General features: G+C 53.7%; 1 protein-coding gene across 3 annotated transcripts; it reads left to right on the top strand.

The window, feature by feature from the left end:
* The first annotated feature begins 6,640 nt into the window (after positions 1-6,640).
* Ctdsp1 (CTD small phosphatase 1) lies at positions 6,641-12,763 on the top strand. 3 transcript variants are annotated; one of them, XM_004662935.2, is made up of 7 exons: positions 6,641-6,780; positions 8,084-8,232; positions 8,639-8,740; positions 8,853-8,909; positions 9,429-9,521; positions 9,632-9,817; positions 11,188-12,763. In XM_004662935.2, the coding sequence occupies exons 1-7, from the start codon at positions 6,714-6,716 to the stop codon at positions 11,314-11,316; spliced, it is 783 nt and encodes a 260-aa protein (XP_004662992.1). In that variant the 5' UTR covers positions 6,641-6,713; the 3' UTR covers positions 11,317-12,763. The 3 variants fall into 3 exon arrangements, with proteins under 3 accessions (XP_004662992.1, XP_004662991.1, XP_045003344.1); XM_004662934.2 differs by having other exon boundaries at positions 8,636-8,740; XM_045147409.1 differs by lacking the exon at positions 6,641-6,780 and adding an exon at positions 7,685-7,808 and having other exon boundaries at positions 8,636-8,740.
* Positions 12,764-19,454: the final 6,691 nt, after the last annotated feature.

Below are 19,454 nucleotides of genomic sequence, written 5' to 3'. Positions count from 1 at the left end.
TTAGGCGTCACAGGCAAGCGCTTAAACGCTAAGCCATCTCTCCAGCCCCATTCTCATATTCTTGCGCTCGCTCGCTCTCTCCCTCCCTTTCTCTGCGTATAAGTAAAAATATTCTTAAAATATTAGCCGGGTGTGTTAGCGCACGCCTTTAATCCTAGCACTTGGGAGGCAGAGGTGAGAGGATCGCCATGAGTTCGAGGCCACCTTGAGACGACATAGTGAATTCCAGGTCAGCCTGAGCTAGTGAGACCCTACCTCGAAAAAAAACAAATAAATAAATAAAAATAGAAATACTCTGTGGCTACTACGTAAATGTTAGTTCCCTGTCTTCTAAGAGCTGGGAACGTGAACTCTTTGAACACCCCGCACCCTCACATACACAAGTCTGATTCGCTCCTACTCTGTCTTTCTCCCGCCGCCAGAAACTCATTTTCCAGCCCGTAAAACCGAGAGGCGATCCTCTTCTTTTAAGGAGCCAGGTCACCAGGAACCCGAAAGTCCGAGCCCGCGGGGCCCAACGCGTTTGCCATCTCCCCAGGGGACCTGGCCGGCCGACTCCCACGCCACGCGGTGAACGTTCCCTCCGCCGACTCGCGGCTCCCCCTAGGGGCAGGGACGGCCCCGAGCGCCGGCGCTCCCGCCTCAGCCGTCAGTCACCCTTCAGGGGCCAGCGGAAGCCCCCCGAAGCGGGCGGGTATTCCAGGCTCGCGCCCTGGAGGCGCGGTCACTCCCGGTGAAGGCTGGCGACTGCTGCGTGGGCGAGGAGAACCCCCCCTCCACGGCGGCGAGCGACCGGGCACCCTTTCGCCTGGTGCCGAGGTGGCACTTTACAGACGCTCCCTAGGCAGTTTCTAGGCTCCCCTCAGTCCCTCCTCCAGACTCCTCGGGTTCCTCACACCCCATCCTAGAAGCGGCCAAAAACATCCCTGGCGCGAACCTAGAGCCTTTTGCCAGAGTTGATCCTGGGGCAGGCTTGGAGCCTCGAAGTAGTCCCCCATTTCTGGGGACCCAGCAGGTTAGGCTGGCGCTCGGGTTGGGGCGCTTGTTTATGAGAAGAATTTCCTCTTTCTTAAAAGGGCAACGAGAATAGTGGGGCCCTCAAGGAGAAGCTATGGGACAGGTCTGGCGCAAATAGGGCAGCTGTCACAGGGTGCCTGGGCAACCCTTCGGTCTAATTGTTGCTTGTTTCTGGAGAAGAGGGCCTGTGAGAGCTGACCAAGGAGGACAGGGAGGAGCGGGTAGTGAAGACCAGCATCTCTCAGATCCCTCTTCGACTTCCTCATAAGTTCCCTCCACCCTTCTGCCGACCCTTCGGGCCAATTAACTTGACATTAATTGGATACCTGTTTTGTTCTCGAGGTGGGAGGGGAGACAAAATTGTCTGACAAGGTGCTCACGCACCTTGGGGAAGGGGTCATTAATGACATGGACACGTCACCCAGAAGGATGAAGTGAAGGGAACTGACCCAGCGAGGCTTAGGCCACAGAATGGGACTGCGAACAGAAGTTTGTTTGAAAGCAAGAGGGAATGTGCCGGGAGTAGAGGTCTGGCGTGTGGAGCAGGACTGGGGGACCCAGGAGGATGGACAGGATGGTCATGTAAACAGCCTAAGGGTTATTATAACTTGAGCTCAGAGAAGACAAGAAGGGTCAGCTTTGGGCTATCCTGAGCCTGTGCCCAGGGTCCTAAATAAGGCTAGGGGCAAGGTTAGTCTTAACTGGCCCAAAGAGACCACATGGCTTTGTGCCCTAGCCCCCAGGCTCTCAGATTCACCTTAAGGGAGAAGGCCTGTCTACTTTAAACGTTTTTTCTGGAGCTGGAGAGATAGCTCAGTGGTTAAACAAAGGGGCTTACTTGCAAAACCCTGTCAGTCTGCATTCAATTCCCCAGTACCCACATAAAGCCAGATGTACAAAGTGGCACATATGTCTGGCGTTTGATGCAGTGGTAAGATACCCTGGCAAAACTATTCTCATTCATTCATATTCTTTCTCATGGCAAATAAATGAATAAAAATATATTAAGGGGGCTGGCGAGATGGCTCAGCAGTTAAGGTGCTTGTCTGCAAAGCCTAATGATCCAGGTTCAATTCCTCAGTACCAATGTAAAGTCAGATGCACAAGGGAGCACATGTGTCTGGAGATCATTTGCAGTGACAAGAGATCCTGGAGAACCCATGCATACTTTCTCTTTCTCTCAAAACATATAATATAGGATTAAAAAAAAAAAACATATAATATAGGGCTGGAGAGATAAGGCACTTACCTGCAAAGCCAAAGGACCCAGGTTCGATTCTTCAAGACCTATGTAAGCCAGATGCACAAGGTGGTGCATGCACCTGGAGTCTGTTTGCAGTACCTCTCCCCCTTCTCATAAATAAATAAAATATTTTGTAAAACAAAATGGGCTGGAGGGATGGCTTAAGCAGTTAAGGCACTTGCTTGCAAAGCCCAAGGACCCAGGTTTGATTCCCCAGGATCCATGTAAGCCAGATGCACAAGGTGGTGTATGTGTCTGGTGTGTGTCTGCAACAGCTAGAGGCCCTGGTGCACCCATTCTCTCTCTCTTTCTCTCTATCAAATAAATAAAAATAAAATACATTAAAAATTAAATTAGCCGGGCATGGTGGTGCACGCCTTTAATCCCAGCACTTGGGGGCCTGAGGTAGGAGGATCACTATAAGTTTGAGGCCACCCTGAGACTACATAGTGAATTCCAGGTCAGCCTGGCCTAGAGTGAGACCCTACCTCAAAAAAAAAATAAATAAATAAAAATAAATAAGTAAAATAAAATTAGCTAGATGTAGTGGTTTACTCCTTTAATCCCAGCACTTGGAAGGCAGACATAGGAAGACTGCTATGAGTTTGAGACCACCCTGAGACCACATAGTGAATTCCAGGTCAGCCTGAGTTAGAGCAAAACCCTACTTTAAAAACACACCAAAATATTTAAATATATTTTTAAAATTTTCCTGGGTAGTTAAAGGCACTTGCTTGCAAAGCCTGACTGCCTGGGTTCAATTCTCCAGTACCCACATAAAGCCAGATGCAAAAAGTGACACATGCATCTGTAGTTCACATGCACTGGTAAGAGGCCCTAGTGTACCTAGACTCATTCTGTCTCTCAAATAAATATTTAACAAAAAGGCGGGGGGGGGGGGGGCTGGAGAGATTGCTCAGTGGTTAAGGCGCTTGCCTGCAAAGCCTAAGGACGTGGGTTCAATTCCCCAGCACCCACATAAAGTCAGATGCACAAGATGGCACATGCATCTGGAGTTTGTTTGCAGTGGCTAGAGGCCCTGGCATGCCCATTCTCTCTCTCATAAATAAAATATTTTAAAAAATGTATTTTCCTGGGTACTCCTTAGCTCCTAGAGTGGCCCAGCACCTAGATTCCCACGAGCCTTCTGAGAGCATCCTTCCCTCCCTTCTGCACGTACCCAGCCCTCAAGGGGGACGCTGAGGTGTTGGTTGGTGGAAATACTTTTAAAAAGGATTTTTTTTATTAATAACTTCCATGATTGAGACAATATCCCATGGTAATGTCCTCCCTGACCCCACTTTCCCCTTTGCAACTCCACTGTCCATCATACCCCTTCCCCCCTCTTTTTTTTTTTTTTAAAGTTTTTCGAGATAGGGTCTCACTGTGGTCCAGGCTGACCTGGAATTCACTATGTAGTCTCTGGGTGGCCCCGAACTCATGATGATCCTACTACTGCAGTTGAGTTCCTTGGTGCCCCTTTACTCATTCTCTGTCTGCTTTTTACTCTGTCTCTCAAATAAGTAAAATATTTAATAATAATAATTAAGTAATAATAAAGTGCGTGGATAAAGAGACCTTCTCCCAAATGTTGGGGGTGTGTGTGCAGACAGCAGCAAGATGTGGATAGCCATCCGCAGCCCCCTTTAGGAATCTCAAAGAACCTCTCCACTCTCCTGGCCTTGCAACCCAGAGTGCCCCACTACGGTGAAAAGAAAGTTAAGTGGCTCCAGGCAGAAGATACACCGTCTGGGTGGTCTCCCCTGGGGAGGCCTGGTGGGGACAATGGAGCTGTGTGCTGGGGTGGATTTAGGGTGGCTAATTTGTGAATGGCGGGGGGGTGGGGTGGAAGGAGGACAGCAGCCCTGTACAGTCCTATGTCTGTCACCCAGATCCCTCCGCACAGGTAAAATCGAAGGGAGGAGAAGAGGAAGGCGGAGGTCCCACCCGAGTCAGGGGCTCATTCTCATCCCTAGCCACACACTTGGGTTTTGGGGTCAGGGCGCGCCAGGCATCCAGAGAATGCGCTGAGCTGTACCCACAGCCAGGCCCAGGAGAGGGGCTCCGCCGTGAGGCTTGGGGGTGCAGCCAGGGCGCGACCCCCTCCCACCCACGCTACCAACGTCAATGTCGGGGCGGTGGAGACTGTGAAGTGTAAAGACGGAGCTCTAACAGCAGGCGGAGGGGCCGGGGTCGCACAGCGGCTCCACTCTCCGCCTCTGCCCCAGCACCGCCGAGCACTGGCTCAGCTCTCGCTCTCTGTTGGAGCCGGGTGGACTGTGCTGGACGGGACCGGCCCCGCCAGCTCTTCCTGGCAAGGGGGTGGCTGCAGAGGGAGGAAATGCCGAGGTGTGTTTACCAAGGCTTGGAGTTACTATTTATTTATTTGAGTGCGAAAGTAAGCCAGGGTCTCTTGCCACTGCAAATAAATGCCCACCGACTTTCCTGGGAAATTGAACCCGGCCTGAGCCACCTCCGGCCCCTGTTATTTATTTGGAAGGGGGGTGGGGAGGGAGGGAAGAAGAATGAGAGTGGGCTCACCAGGGCCTCCTGCCACTGCAAACAAACTCCAAACACATACACCACTTTGTGCATGCGGTTTTAGTGGGTACTAGGGAATTGAACTCCGACTGTCAGGCTTTGCAAACAAGCACTTTAACTGCTGAGCCATCTCTCCAGCCTCTCCCCCAGTTATTTACTTTCAAAATTGTAAACACAAAGTACTAACGAGGAATAGAAGGAACTTCATAAATGGTGGTGATGGGGAAAGTTGGGGCGGAGCAACGCCGGTGGCCCAGCAGCCTGCGGGGAGAACCTTTGAGCAGACGCGGCGTGGGCGAGTTGTGTTCCACAGACCGGTGACACGGATGTTGTAAAACACTCAATAGGGGCTGCTGGAAAGGTTGCTCAGCGGTTAAGGCGCTTGCCTGCCAAAGCCTAATGACCCGGGTTCGATTTCCCAGAACCCACATATAGTCCGATGCACGAGGTGGCACATGCATCTGGAGTTTGATGGCAGTGGCTGGAGGCCCTGGGTGCACCATTCTCTGTCTGTCTCTCTCTCTCTACCTCCTTGCAAATAAATAAGTAAATAAATAAGACATTTTTAAAAAACACTAAGCCGGGCGTAGTGGCGCACGCCTTTAATCCCAACGCTGGGGAGGCAGGGCCAGGAGGATTGCTGTGAGTTCGAGGCCAGCCTGAGACTACATAGTGACTTCCAGGTCAGCCTGGGCTACAGCTAGACCCTACCTCGAAAAACAAACAAAAAGCCCACACTCAATAGGGGGTGGAGGGATGGCTCAGTGGGTGAGGCGCTGGCCTGCAAAACCTGACCACACAGGATTGATTCTCCAGTAGCCACGAAAAGCCAGATGCACACGGTGGTGCATGCATCTGGAGTCCGTTTGCAGCGTTTGGAAGCCCTGGCGCGCCCATTCTCCCCCCTCTCTCTATTTGTAAAATAAATAGAATATTTTAAAAATTATTTTAAACACTCAATAGTAGCGGTCTGAGGCGCCCGGGTCGGACTCGGAGTCCCCAACAAGCGCCCACGGGGGCGGAAAAGGCCTCGGGCAAGGTCGGTGGGATTTAGCTCTGCCAAGAACCGGGAAGCACATTCCAAGCGGAGGGAACCACACGTTGGGAGCCCGGAGCCCGAGGGCTGTGCTTCCCAGGCGGGAACGCTAGGGGGCGTGACCCCGAGGGCGGCAGTCAGACTGCGCGGTGACAGGTGAGGCCGGGACCGCGGGAATTCGCACGACCGTCCCCAAACGGCGGCGGTTACCGACAGGTCACGTACACCACTTGGATTGGCACAACTTCGCTCGCTCGCTCACGACGTCCCCTGCCTGCAACATTAGACACAAGATCCATCTTTCCAGAAAACCAGCGCTGTCCCATTGCCCAGATGCACAAACTGAGAGGCGGCTGGCGCGGAACCCACGGGATGCTCAGCGCCACCGCGCCGCCCTTATGGGCACCGAGCCCCGCGGCCTGGAACCTTGTGTCCGCTTGGGACCTGTCCACGCAGCCGCAGAGGCTCCGTCCCGCCGGCGCGCCTCAGGAAGGGAGGCGACGCCCCCTGGATCGCGGCAGGAACCCGGCCCGGCCCGCCTCCCCGCGCGCGCGGTCCCCAGAAGTGATGAAAGCCGTGGCCGAGTCCAGGTCACGCCGAAGCCGTTGCCCTTTTAAGGGGGAGCCTTGAAACGGCGCCCGGGTTCCATGTTTGCATCCGCCTCGCGGGGAGGAAACTCCATGTTGTAACAAAGTTTCCTCCGCGCCCCCTCCCTCCCCCTCCCCTTCAGAACCTGGCTCCCCTCCCCTCCGAAGCTCGCGGGGATCCCTCCCTCCCACCCCTCCCCTCCCCCCCGCGCCCCGATTCCGGCCCGAGCCGGGGGGGAGGCCGGGCGTCCGGGCCAGAGTCCGGCCGGAGCGGAGCGCGCCCGGCCCCATGGACAGCTCGGCCGTCATTACTCAGATCAGCAAGGAGGAGGCGCGGGGCCCGCTGCGGGGCAAAGGTACCGGGGCCGCGGGAGGAGCGGGAGGCCCGGCCGGGATCTCGGGCTGCGGAGCAGCGGCTGCCAACGCCCGGGGCACCCGCCCGGGACAGGCCAGAGCTCTCAACCCCGGGGAGCCAGGAGTTTGAACTACTGGAGTCTTAGGGACGCTGGGCGGGGCCTGGCGCCAATGGGGCGCTTCCGTCTGCTTTTAGTGGGGAAACTGAGGCAAGAGCAAAAAGAGGGGCTTTGGGGCTGGCAGTGCCTGGGCGTCGCCCCCTCCCCCCCGGATTGGCGCCAATGGGGCTGGAAGTTGTGGGGGGGGGGTAGAAGGCCGCCTTCACAGGCCACCCGCCAAGACTCCGCCCCCTCTAGGCTGTGGTCCGGTTGCGGCTGGGGAAGGGGCGCCGAGGTGACAGCGGGTTGGGGTGGCTTAGAGGGATCTCCCGCCAACACACAGCCACGTTCCCTCAAACTTGCACGTCACGCGTGGGGGTGCCCACACCCTCCGAGGTACACAGAGAGGCCAGCGCTTGCAAGAGACGTGTGCACGCCCATGGGGAGAACTTGGTGTCCAGCTGGGCAGGCGGTGACCTCGCTGCAGGCCCGTGGGCAGCAGGTCTGTGCACACACACGTACCGACCTGGGGTGTCCCACCTCCCCCCACCTCCCGCTCGTGGACTTCAGCTCTTGAAAGCCCTTGTAAGTCAGCGGTCTTACTTGTGCGACCCTGACTTCCCTTTGCCAGCCCTCCTGGATTGGCCCACCTTTCGCCCTGGCTAGCTCTGTGGGGTCTCGGAGCAGAAGTGAGGGGCCGGTGTCGGTTCCCTCTGTCAATCAGACGGCCTCTTCCTCCACCCTCCCCATGCAGGTTTGAGGTCGGGGTGGGGCAGAGGGGGGCGGAGCAGACAGAGGGCCCGGAGACACCGGCCTCTGGGCCTAGCCAAGGAGGACTTTGAACCCACCCCTCGGGGTGGACGGGATGGAGGGAGAGTGGGAGTGGACGGTGGGGCCTCGCGCCCTGGGCCTCCTGAGCAGGGGCTACCCAGGTAAGCTGATAAAAAGAGAAAGGACCCAAACACACCTGCCTCCTCACCGAGGCCACCTGCTCCCAAGGTGCCTTCTTTCTCCCCCAACCTTCTTTGCGGGCAAGCACAGCCAGGCAGGCATGGCGGGGCGGCGCTGGCAGAGGGCCACAGCCAACCTGGCACGTCTCTCCCGAAGAAGGAGGAGTGGCCAGGCTCCCCCTGTTCAGGGTTTGGGACCTGCACACCTTTGCGGACCAGCGAGCCCCTATCCTTAACCCCGGGCCCCCTTGCTTCAGGTGACCAGAAAACATCTGCTTCCCAGAAGCCCCGGAGCCGGGGCATCCTCCACTCCCTCTTCTGCTGTGTCTGCCGAGATGAAGGGGAGGCCCTGCCTGCTCACAGTGGGGCTCCCCTGCTAGTGGAGGAGAATGGCACCATCCCCAAGGTTTGTGGAGGGTTGGAGGGGCACCTAGGTTCAGCTGCGAGGGGATGTGGGGAACGGGACTCCAGGCAGAGCTTCAACCTGCAGACCTTGGGATGATCAGAGAAGGCAGGGCCCTCAGCTCCACACCGGACCCCCACCTGACTGTCCACAGCAGTTATGCCCTGGCGAGACCTCTGGATGTCACCTTATACATTGGGAGAAACCCCCCCCCCCACCACACACACACACTCCCCAACCCGCTCCATGGAGAAGAGAGCCAGGTGGCCTGCCCCTGGCCCAGAATTCGTTGGGAAGAGGACAGAATGTCCCCCTGTCCCCTAGGATAGTTAGGTAGAGGGCTAGGGGAGGGAATTCCTGTGAAGGAGGGACCCCCTACCCAACCCCACCCCGCCTCTCCCCACAGCAGACCTCAGTCCAGTACCTGCTTCCGGAGGCCAAGGCTCAGGACTCGGACAAGATCTGTGTGGTCATTGACTTGGATGAGACCCTGGTGCACAGTTCCTTCAAGGTGGGCCCTGCCCAACGGCCTCCCGTCCTGCTCTGACCCTGTGAGGGGGGCCTGCCCTGGCCAGGGGAGGTCTCTGCTGGAACCCAGCCCTAGCAGCCCCTTTTCCCCACAGCCAGTGAACAATGCGGACTTCATCATTCCCGTGGAGATTGATGGGGTGGTCCACCAGGTAAAGGCAGGGGAGGAAGTGGGGGGGGGGCTTGGCATCTGTGCTGCACACAGTGGGGGGAAGCCCAGATGGGACTTTAATAGATGGGGAGCGAAGACACCTAGAACCCTAGGGAGGGGGCCAGACTCCAGGTCTGCAGAGTGGGGTCCTCTGGATCCTGTCTCGCCTACCCCCCTTGCCCCCACTGCCCGGGACCCAGTTCAAGTAATTCAGGATAGGTTGTGTGCCATCTAGCCTGTTCTCCATTACTTGGCTTGGGGGCCGGTGCCCTGCAGCCTTGGGGCGAGGGGGCTGACCTGGGCTCCTGCATTTGGCTGAGGCCAAGATGCTAAAGGGCCTCAGAAAAGCCGCGCGGGGTGGGGGTGGGGGTGCGGGCTCATTTTGATCCTCTTTGGGAAGGATGGTTGGTTGGGGCCGCTGGCTTTGGAGACCAGCCTTCTAGGGTTCCCGTGCCTCCTCTGTCATTCCTGTCCAGCCCTTGCTCCCCACGCCAGCCCTGCTCACTGACTCATCCCCCAGGTCTATGTGCTGAAGCGGCCCCACGTGGATGAGTTCCTGCAGCGAATGGGCGAGCTGTTCGAGTGTGTGCTGTTCACCGCCAGCCTTGCCAAGGTGCGCTGCCACGGGGGCGGGTAACCTCCACTTCCCATCCACTTCCAACATGCAGCCCTGGTCCATTACCAGCTTTGAGGTGACCCATCTCCCACCCCCCCCCACCCCAGTACGCAGATCCCGTAGCTGACCTGCTGGATAAATGGGGCGCCTTCCGAGCCAGGCTGTTTCGAGAGTCCTGCGTCTTCCACCGGGGGAACTATGTGAAGGACCTGAGCCGGCTGGGCCGGGACCTCCGGCGGGTTCTCATCCTGGACAACTCGCCAGCCTCCTACGTCTTCCACCCAGACAACGCCGTGAGTACGCGCCCGCCGAACCAGAGGGGCTGGGGCGGGGGTCAGAGCCCTTCCCGCCGCCATGGCCTGCCCAGTGCCACGTGAGGCGGCGTTCTTCCTTACCTGTGCCTGCTCATACTTCTCCCATCCCACCTGGGCGAGGTCCCACCTGGAAGTTTTAAAGCAGCCACTCATGACCTATTAATGAAACAGTGTAAATTAAGTGAATCCTGTTTAGGATTTCTTTCTTTCTTTCCTTCTTTTTTTTTTTATTTTTTTTTTTGTTTATTTTTATTTATTTATTTGAGAGCCACAGACAGAGAGAGAAAGAGTCAGAGAAAGAAAGAGAATGGACATACCAGGGCCTCCAGCCACTGCAAACGAATTCCAGACGTGTGCGCCCCCTTGTGCATCTGGCTAACTGGGGTCCTGGGGAATTGAGCCTCGAACCGGGGTCCTTAGGCTTCACAGGCAAGCGCTTAACAGCTAAGCCATCTCTCTAGTCCTGTTTTTTGGAGTTAGGGTCTCACTCTAACCCAGGCTGACCTAGGATTCACTATGTAGTCTCAAGGTGGCCTTGAACTCATGGCGATCCTCCTACCTCTGCCTCCTGAGTGCTAGGATTAAAGGTGTGCGCCACCACGCCCAACCCATTTAGATTCTCATTACATGTAACACTAGCAAATAACAGAGTTCTTTGTACACAGTAAGTATTAAGTGTGAATGTTCGGTTTTGTTGTATCTATAAATGCACTATGCTGTCAGCAGCTGTCAAAAAAAATGTGCCAGATGTGGTGGTGCATGCTTATAATCTCAGCTCCCTGGAGGCAGAGGTAGGAGGGTCACCATAAGTTCAAGGCTACCATGGACTAGAGTAAGACCCTACCTTGAAAAAAAAAAGTGTCCAAGGCCAGAGAAATGACACAGTGGATAACATGCTTGCTTTTCAAGTGTGAGGGCCACCCTCATGAGGCCGGGTGCAGTAGTGTGCATGGTGGACAAGAGGAAATTCTCCAACAAGGTGGAGTAACACCCGAGGTTGTCCTCTGACACACACACACACACACACACACACACGTACACACAAAGATTTAAAGAAGAAGTAAGCCAGGCATGCTGGCACACACCTTTAATCCCAGCACTCAGGAGGCAGAGATAGGTGGACCACCATGCGTTCGAGGCCACCCCAAGACTATACATAGTGAATTCCAGGTCAGCCTGGGTTAGAGTGAGACCCTACGTTGAAAAACCAATAAGAACAAAGAAGAAAGTATGCAGTCTGGGTGGGAGTTTCTAGGAGCTGGCTGACCCAAGTAGTGGGTGCTTAGGACTGGCCTGGACACTGAGCAACTGGGCCACTGCCCTTCTTCACCTCTGTCACCTCTCCCCAGGTGCCCGTGGCCTCGTGGTTTGACAACATGAGTGACACGGAACTCCACGACCTTCTCCCCTTCTTTGAGCAACTCAGCCGTGTGGATGACGTGTACTCGGTGCTCAGGCAGCCGAGGCCGGGGAGCTAGTGAGCCGTCCCGGGGCCAGGACATGCCCCCCCCCCCCAACTGAGGCCCACGCCTCCTCGCTGAAGACTGTAGGTGGCTCCCTGCACTCTGTTAGCGAAGCCCGGGGCTGCCCTGCATCCACAGCCCTGCAGAAGCAGGTGTCTCCTCTACCAGCCCCGCCTGGCTGCTCCAAGAACAGCGAGCCCCTGGGCCCCTGGTGTCAGTGCCTTCAAACCTCCTCTCCCTTTCTCAGGGGACCCGAGGGGCCTTGCCGGCTGCTCTCCCTTCCTGTCTCCTCCTCTCTCTGCCACCGTGTTCCTCTGCTGCCACATCGGGTCCCTGAGCCCTGGCTCCGCTGCCGCCCAAGTCAGGGGCATGGCCTCTCTCTTCACCCCATGCCTTGGACCCCTCTCCGCCCCCACCCCTAGCATGGGAACAGTGGACACAAAGTGCCTTACATACACTCAACGCTTCCCTGGTCAGCTTTCCCAGGTCCAGGCTGGCCTGGGAGGAAACAGTCTTTTCTTTCCCCCACCTTTCTCCCGGGACTGACTGGGTCTCAACCAGTTTCTACTTGGGAAGGTTGGAGGGAAGAGAAAGTCTGTTACCAGTTCTGGAGGGAGCAGGCGACCTTCCTTTGGGACACCACAGTCCAGCTTGTCCAAGGCTGATGGCCGCTCCCCACATCACTTAAGCCCTGACCCCTGACTTCTGCCTTAACCACCCCAAGGCCCTGGGGCTTGGGTCCTGGGGCTGTGAGTACGGGGGAGTAGGCAGGACCCCCTGTGGTGCCGTATAAATATGTATATGTGTATATAGATTTTTGAGGGAAGGGGGAGAGTACAGACACTTCTCCCTCACTCCTTCCCTGGGCCCAGAAACTAGAGGGGGAGGGAGGGAAGGAGGGAAAGGATTTTTACATTTTTTAAACTACTATTTTCTGAATGGAGCTAGTTGGGAGTCACTCCTAACCCTTTTGCTCTGTTCATTCAAAAAGCATTTATTGAGCACCTTTTGTGCCCAGCTGTGGGGAGGGGTCTTCACACGGTAACTGGTGCCTTACCCCCCTCCACCCCAGACTTCACTGGTGCCTTAGAGTGTCTACAGGAGGTGGAAACTTCTTGTGGGGTTTGAGGGGTCTCCAGGAAGCCTGGCCAAGCTGTCCCCCACCCCCACCCCGTGCCAATCCACCCCCGCAGTCTCCTCCCTGGCCCCCTGCTGGCTGGGGGCACGGTTCCCGGGACACCACCTTTCAACTCTGACTTGTTTCTGAAGCCCTTCCCCACACATGCTGCGTCTAGAGGTCAAGTCCTCGGGCTGTTCCCAGGGTGTTCCGGCTAAGTGGATCCACAAACCAGTGCCAAGGGAGTTTGGGGGGGGGGGCGGGATTTGGTTGGCCTGATCTTCCCATTTAAGTGCCTTCTCTGTGCCAGAGCCTCACAGTGTGATAACTAAAGAGAAAGCTGGAGCCCCCCTCCCATTCTGCGTCTTTGTTTTCGACGGGGGGGGGGGGTGGGAGGTTGGGGTGGTGAGTGGGGGTGGAGGGGCAGGGAGGGACTGGCTGGACGTCCAGTGGGAATGAGGCAGCTTTGGATGGGACAGTGCACCCAGACGGCCTATTGAACTATTGCTCTATCAGCCTCAGTGACTTTCGTCTGCAAAATGGAGACAGTCCCTCCCCGCAGACTTGATTAAATGCCTGGACGCTGACGACTCAAGACGATCAGCAATAAAACAAAACTCCGAGGCGCCCCCCCCCCCATCTCCGCCGTCCCGGAATGCGGGCGGGGCGGAGCCGGCTGACGTGGGGCCGGCCTGCGAGGCTGGTGGCCTTCCAGGCTGTGACTCGAGCCAAAGTTCCGGGGACGGGGTGAGGGGGGGGGGACACTGGGTGGGGCCGGGGCGCCCCGCCCCACTTCCGCCCGGGCCCGGCATGTCATGCCCGCGCCCACCGCTAGAGGGGGGCCCGGGCCGCGGGGCTCTGGCTTTGCCCTGCAGCTGCGGATCCCCGGGGATGGGGGGGTGGGAAAATGGGGTCTTAACTCGTTCACCCTTCCCATACTGCCTCCAAAAGTGGGGGGGGGGGGGGCCGGGGAGCTTCCGCAGCATCGTGCGGGGGGGAGGACGTACTCGTTCCAGATGTGGTCAGCTTGTCCAGTCCTGCCCCCCCACTCCGCAGCACCACCCCGGAGAGTCTCGCCCCGAGCCTCCTGCGCTCCTGCCCGGGAGCACCCGCGCTGGCCCCAGCCTAGCCTTCCCCGCTCTCCGGCTCCTTTTACCTGGTACGGGCAGAGCCAGGAAGCACGCACCTGCCAAGGGAGCTCGGGGTCCGCGGCTGGACCAGGAGAACCTTTAGCAAGACACAGACCCAACCCCTGGGCCTCGGCCCGCCCTCAGCAGAGGCCTGCTTTGTTTCCTGCTCTTATGCAAACAGTGGTCGTCCGCAGATTTGCATCCCGGAGCTGCACACCGGGAGCATCCAGCTCTCAGCGACGCCAGTCGGCCTCCCTCCCTCCGTCCGCCTTACGCCCCGGCCCCCCACGCGGAGTTCCACCCAGGCCGGCGTGTGGGTGCTTCCTGTGCCAGGCACGGTCTCAGGAGCTGGCTGGGTGCTTCTGCTCTCAAGGAACTCGGCCCACGGCGCACGTAGCCCATTACATGTAGAGGGATGCAGAGATCAAATGTGTATGTTTATCAACCCCAGCCCCGCAGTGAGAAAACACGCTTTATGCAGACGAGTGAGCCCAGTGCTGAGTATTGAAACTTCAGTACCTACTGAGAATAAGTGCCAAGGCTTCGTAAATCCTGGAAGAGCTGCGGGTTGCTTCGGCAATATCCGATATATGAGGGGAACTTGGAGACTTTTAGTTTTCATTGTTTGGGGACAAGGTCTAACTACATAGTCCAGTTTGGCCTTCAACTCTTCCTGCTTCTGCTCTCCGAGTGCTGGAAGAGGCTTTATTTCTCTTTCTTTTCTTTCCTTCTTTCCTACCTTCCGTATGTGTGTGGAGGGGGTGTGTGCACATATGTGTGAGGTGAGTCTGAGTGTGCACATCTGTATGTGCATATGCATGTGCAGAGGCCAGAAGAGGACGTCAGGTGTTACCCTTTGACATTCCCTTGAGACCCGGTCTCTCTCACTGACTTGGAGCTTGGCCATTTTTGGACTAGACTGACTGGTCTGCAGGCCCCGCTGCCCTCCTGTCTCTGCCCTCTACAGCGCTGGGATTAAAGGCAGGAGCACAGCCACACCCAATTGGTTTGTTGTGTGTGTGTTTTTTTTTAACAGGCCCTGAGGATCCTAACTCAAGTCCTTATTCTTGGACAAGCAAGCACTCTTACCAACTGAGCCGTCTCCCCAGCCCAATTCAGACTTTCTCATAGTTGAACATAGAGCTCTGTTTAGTCCTAATAAAATGTAAGAAAATCAGGATTACACTTGTAACCATAGCATTCAGGAGGCTGAGTGTAGCAGACAGCTTCAGGTTTGCTGAGATGAACTTCCAGACCAGGCACAGTTATGGAGGAAGAGATTTAGTGAAGCTTACAGATGCAGGGAACATTCCATAACGCCAGAAGAAGCTGGCCTGCCTTCACAGGTGGGGGGGGGGCGGAGGCACAAGCCAAAAGCCACACAGCACAGCACACTTCAGGAACTCCAGCTAGGTACACTTTGCATATCTTTAGATTGAAATCTCAAACCCACCACCACACCTTAAGATCCACCCAGTGACACTGCCTCCAGCCAGGTGGCTGCAGATGCAAACTACAAAGTAATAAAGCACTGAATATATTGGGGGCTGTCTATTCAAACTACCACACTGAGGCAGAAGGATGTTGAATTGGAAGTCAGCTTGGGCTACATGGCAAGACTGTGCCTCAAAAAACAAACAAAAAGAGGTTGTAGAGATTGCTTAGTGGTTAAGGCGCTTGCCTATAAAGCCTAAGGACACAGGTTCGATTCCCTAGAACTCATGTAAGCCAGGTACACAAGGTGATGCATGTGTCTGGAGTTTGTCTGCAATGGCTAAACGCCCTGCTATGCCCATTCTTTTTTTTTTCTTTCTTTTTTTAAAAAGATTTTATTTTTATTTATTTATTAGAGACAGAGAAGGAGAGGGAGTGAGAATGGGCATGCCAGGGCCTCTAGCCACTGAAAACTAACTCCAGATGCATGCTCCACCATGTGTATCTGGCTTACATGGGACCTGGAGAATTGAATCTAGGTCCTTAGGCTTTGCAGGCATGTGCCTAACTGCTAAGCCATTTCTCTCCAGCCCACAAAGTATATTTTTAATAAAAAAATTTAAGAAGCTGGGCATGGTGGCACATATGTTTAATCCCAGCACTCGGGAGGCAGAAGTAAGAGGATCAGCATGAGTTTGAGGCCACCCTGAGACTACATAATGAATTCCAGGCCAGCCTGGGCTAGAGTGAAACCCTACCTCAAAAAAAAAAAAAAAAAAAAATTAAAAAGATGGGTGGCTTCATGTGTGTTGGCACACTTTTGATCCCATCTCTCAAAAAGTGGAGGCAGGGAGCTGGAGAGATGGCTCAGAGATTAAGGAACTTGTCTACAAATATGCCCATTCTTTCTATCTGCCTCTCTCCTCTTCCCCCCCCCCCCCCCCACTGGCATGGTAGTGCACGCCTTTAATTCCAGCACTCAGGAGGCAGAGGTAGGAGGGTTGCTGTGAGTCCAAGGCCACCCTGAGAATACCGAGTGAATTCCAGGTCAGCCTGGGCTAGAGTGAGACCCTTCCTCGAAAAACCAAAAAAAAAAAGAAAGAAAGAAAGAAAAAAAAAAAAAAGGCAACCCAATAATATAAGTGAGGCTGACGATGTAGCTCAGTGGGCTGTGGGTTCAGTCCCTAGCCCTGCATAAACCAGATGTGGAGGCACAGATTTGAGGACCTGCAATTCAAGGTCACCCTCAGCTACATATGGAATTCAAGACCAGCAGGGAATATATAAAGCTGTTTCAAACAAAGAAAAAGTTAAAAGGCCCTCTGCTTACTGTGCCAATTTGTTTTGTTAGACCAACAAGGGCGATACAGTTCCTTAATGCTTGGTGGAATTTAACTTCAAGGTCATAATTATTCTAAAAAGGGCAAGCTCCTAGTCAAATGACAGACATGTTGTTGTATTGTTGTAGTTACTTTCGAGTTACTGGGATAAAACTCATGACCAAAGCAGCTGAAGGGAGGGAAAGATTTTTATTTTGGCTTACAGTCTCGAGGGGAAGCTCCATGATGGCAAGGGAAGGCATGGCACAAGCCAAGGCTGGACATCACCTCCGCCCCAGCAGGTGGAGGACAGCAGCAGGAGAGCGAGCCAAACTGACAAGGGGGAGCTGGACGGTAACATCCCTAGCCTGTCCCCAACAGCGCACCTCACACAGCAAGGCTCCACCTCCCAAATTGCCACCCTCTGAAGAACCAAGCATTCAGAACACATAAGTTTATGAGAGACATCTAATTCAAGCCACCACACATTTCAAGATGAAAAAGAGGGTGGTGGTGGGGGACAAAGATAATTTCAGAATTAATTGGCTTCTTGCTACATTTACAAATGCAGAAAGAACAAACATTTTTAAGTTAGGGACAGGAGAGATGGCTTAGCGGTTAAGGCATTTGCCTGCAAAGCCAAAGGACTGAGGTTTGATTCCCCAGGACCCATGTTAGCCAAAAGCACCAGGGGGTGTACATATCTGGAGTTCATTTGCAGTGGCTGGTGCCCTGGTGTGCCCATTCTCTTTCTCTCTCTCTCTATCTCTCTCTCTCTCTCCCTCCTTCTGTGTCAAATAAATAACAATAAAATATTTTTTTAAAGATTACAGAGGTGTACCATTAAGCCTGGTGAGGACATTTTAATAAATATATATTCCTCCAGAGAATTGGTCATTTATGAATAAATAAACATAAATTTTTAAAAAATATTTTTAAAATATATGAAAATATAAGCACAAATACATAAAAGAAAATCAATTAAACCAGGCATAGTAGCACATGCCTTTAATTCCATCAATCAGGAAATAGAGACAAAAGGATTACAATGAATTTGAGACCAGCCTGGGACTACAGAGTGGATGGAATGAGAGAGCCTGACTCAAGAAAGAAGAAGGAGGAGGAGGAGAAGGAAAGAAACGAGGGAGGGAGGGACAGACAGATGGATGGAGGAAGGAAAGAAGGGCTGGAGAAATGGCTTAGTTGTTAAGGCGTTTGCCTGCAAAGCCAAAGGATCCCAGTTCTATTTTCCGTGACCCATGTAAGCCAGATGCACAAGGGGATGCATGCATTTGGAGTTTGTTTGCAGTAGCTGGAGGCTCTGGCATGCCCTTTCTCTTAGCCTTTCTCTCTGTCTCTCTCTCTCTCTCTCTGCCTCTTTCTCCCTCTCAAATAAACAAATAAAATATATTAAAAGGAAAAAGAGAGAGAGAGAGAAAGGGAGAAAGAAAGGAAGGAAAAGAATAGCTGGGCATTTTGGCACACGCCTTTAATCCCAGCACTTGGGAGGCAGAGGTAGGAGGATCACCATGAGTTTGAAGCCACCCTGAGACTATTAATTCCAGGTCAGACTGGGTTTGAGTAAGACCCTACCTCCAAAAAAGAAAAGAAAAGAAAATTACTTGTAAATAGAGTGCTGGGGAGATCAATGGCTCTGTGGATAAAGTGGTTGCCACACAACTTTAATCATCTAAGTTCTGATCGTGAGCAGTCATATAAAAAGCCAGATACTAATAGCTCTGGCATCTGTAACCCTGCCTGCCTAGCTCAAGAAGGAAGGTGAGAGAGGAATATCACCAGCAGGCCAGCTCCTGGTGAATGCGGTGATGAACAATGAAAGCCCCTACTTCAAACAATCAAGCAAGGTGGGAGGTGAGAACCAACACCCCCAATTGTGCTCTGACCTCTACATGAGCCGTCGCACATGCACACCCACACTCACGTGAATATGGGATGGGAACTGGGGCTCCTTGCCAATGCACCAGTATGATACACCAATGCACCAATTTGGGTGCCTCCAGCTTCTTCTTCTTTTTTTTTTTTTTTTTTTTTCAGTTCTGAGGACTGAACCCAGGGCCTTGCATTTGCTGAACAAAATCCCCAACCCCATGGATTCTTATCATATAAATTCAATGAATGAAATCCACAGACTAGAGAATAAGGTTCAGAGAGATTTTATTAGTATTTCAGATAGCACTTAAGAGAAGGAAAGAGGGCTGGAGAGATGGCTCAGCTATTAAGGAGCTTACCTACAAAGCCCAGTGACCTGAGTTTGATTCCCCAGTACCCATGTAAAACCCTGATACACAAAGTGGCACATGCATCTGGATTCCATTTGCAGTGGCTGGAGGCCCTGGTGTGGCCATTCTCTGTCTGTCTTCATTCTATCTCTTTCTGCAAAATATATAGTAAAGGGCTGGAGAGATGGCTTAGTGGTTAAGGTGCTTGCTTGAAAAGCTAATGGACCCAAGTTCAAATCCCCAGTACCCATGATACACAAGATGGCACATGCATCTGGAGTTCGTTTGCTGTGGCTAGAGGTCCTGGTGAGTCCATTCTCTCTCAAACAAATAAATAAAATTATATATATATTTCAAAGGAGAGAGAGAAAGAGAAAGAGAAGGAAAGAAGACAGATCATGCCCAAGAGAAATCATCCGAGTGGGCGGAGAGCCCATGCTTCCCCAAATGACACTAATAGTTTGAAGGCCATCAAGTCACCAGCAGTGAAGTAAGGACTTTTCTCTGGGCAGAGCTTTCTATAGTTAATGCCAGGGGAGTGAATGCTGGAGTGGAGTCACTGAGTGGTGTCTTGAATGACAGTCTGGAGACGTAATCCCAGAAGTATCATCTCTGAGTATGATGTGTTGCAGCCCCAAAGTATTATCTCAGCTTCCAGACGCTGGTTATGAAGAGAAAAGTTCAGATCACTATTTATTTACGTATTGGCACACCTTTGTCCAGGCTGTTAATCAGCCAGCACCAGCCACTTGGCTGGGCTCCATATTGTTAGAGAATGCTCAAAATGGAAATGGCACTATTAAGGCCTAGGCATGTCTGTCATAATTGAAATGTGAATTTGTTTTGGCTCACAAAACTTCTAACACTGGGCTGGAGAGATGGTTTAGTGGTTAAGGCACTTGCCTGCAAAATC

The sequence above is a fragment of the Jaculus jaculus genome, chromosome 4 (genome assembly GCF_020740685.1).
Source record: "Jaculus jaculus isolate mJacJac1 chromosome 4, mJacJac1.mat.Y.cur, whole genome shotgun sequence".
In the NCBI taxonomy this organism is placed as follows: Eukaryota; Metazoa; Chordata; class Mammalia; order Rodentia; family Dipodidae; genus Jaculus; species Jaculus jaculus.
This window is presented reverse-complemented; position numbering and strand designations above follow the sequence as displayed.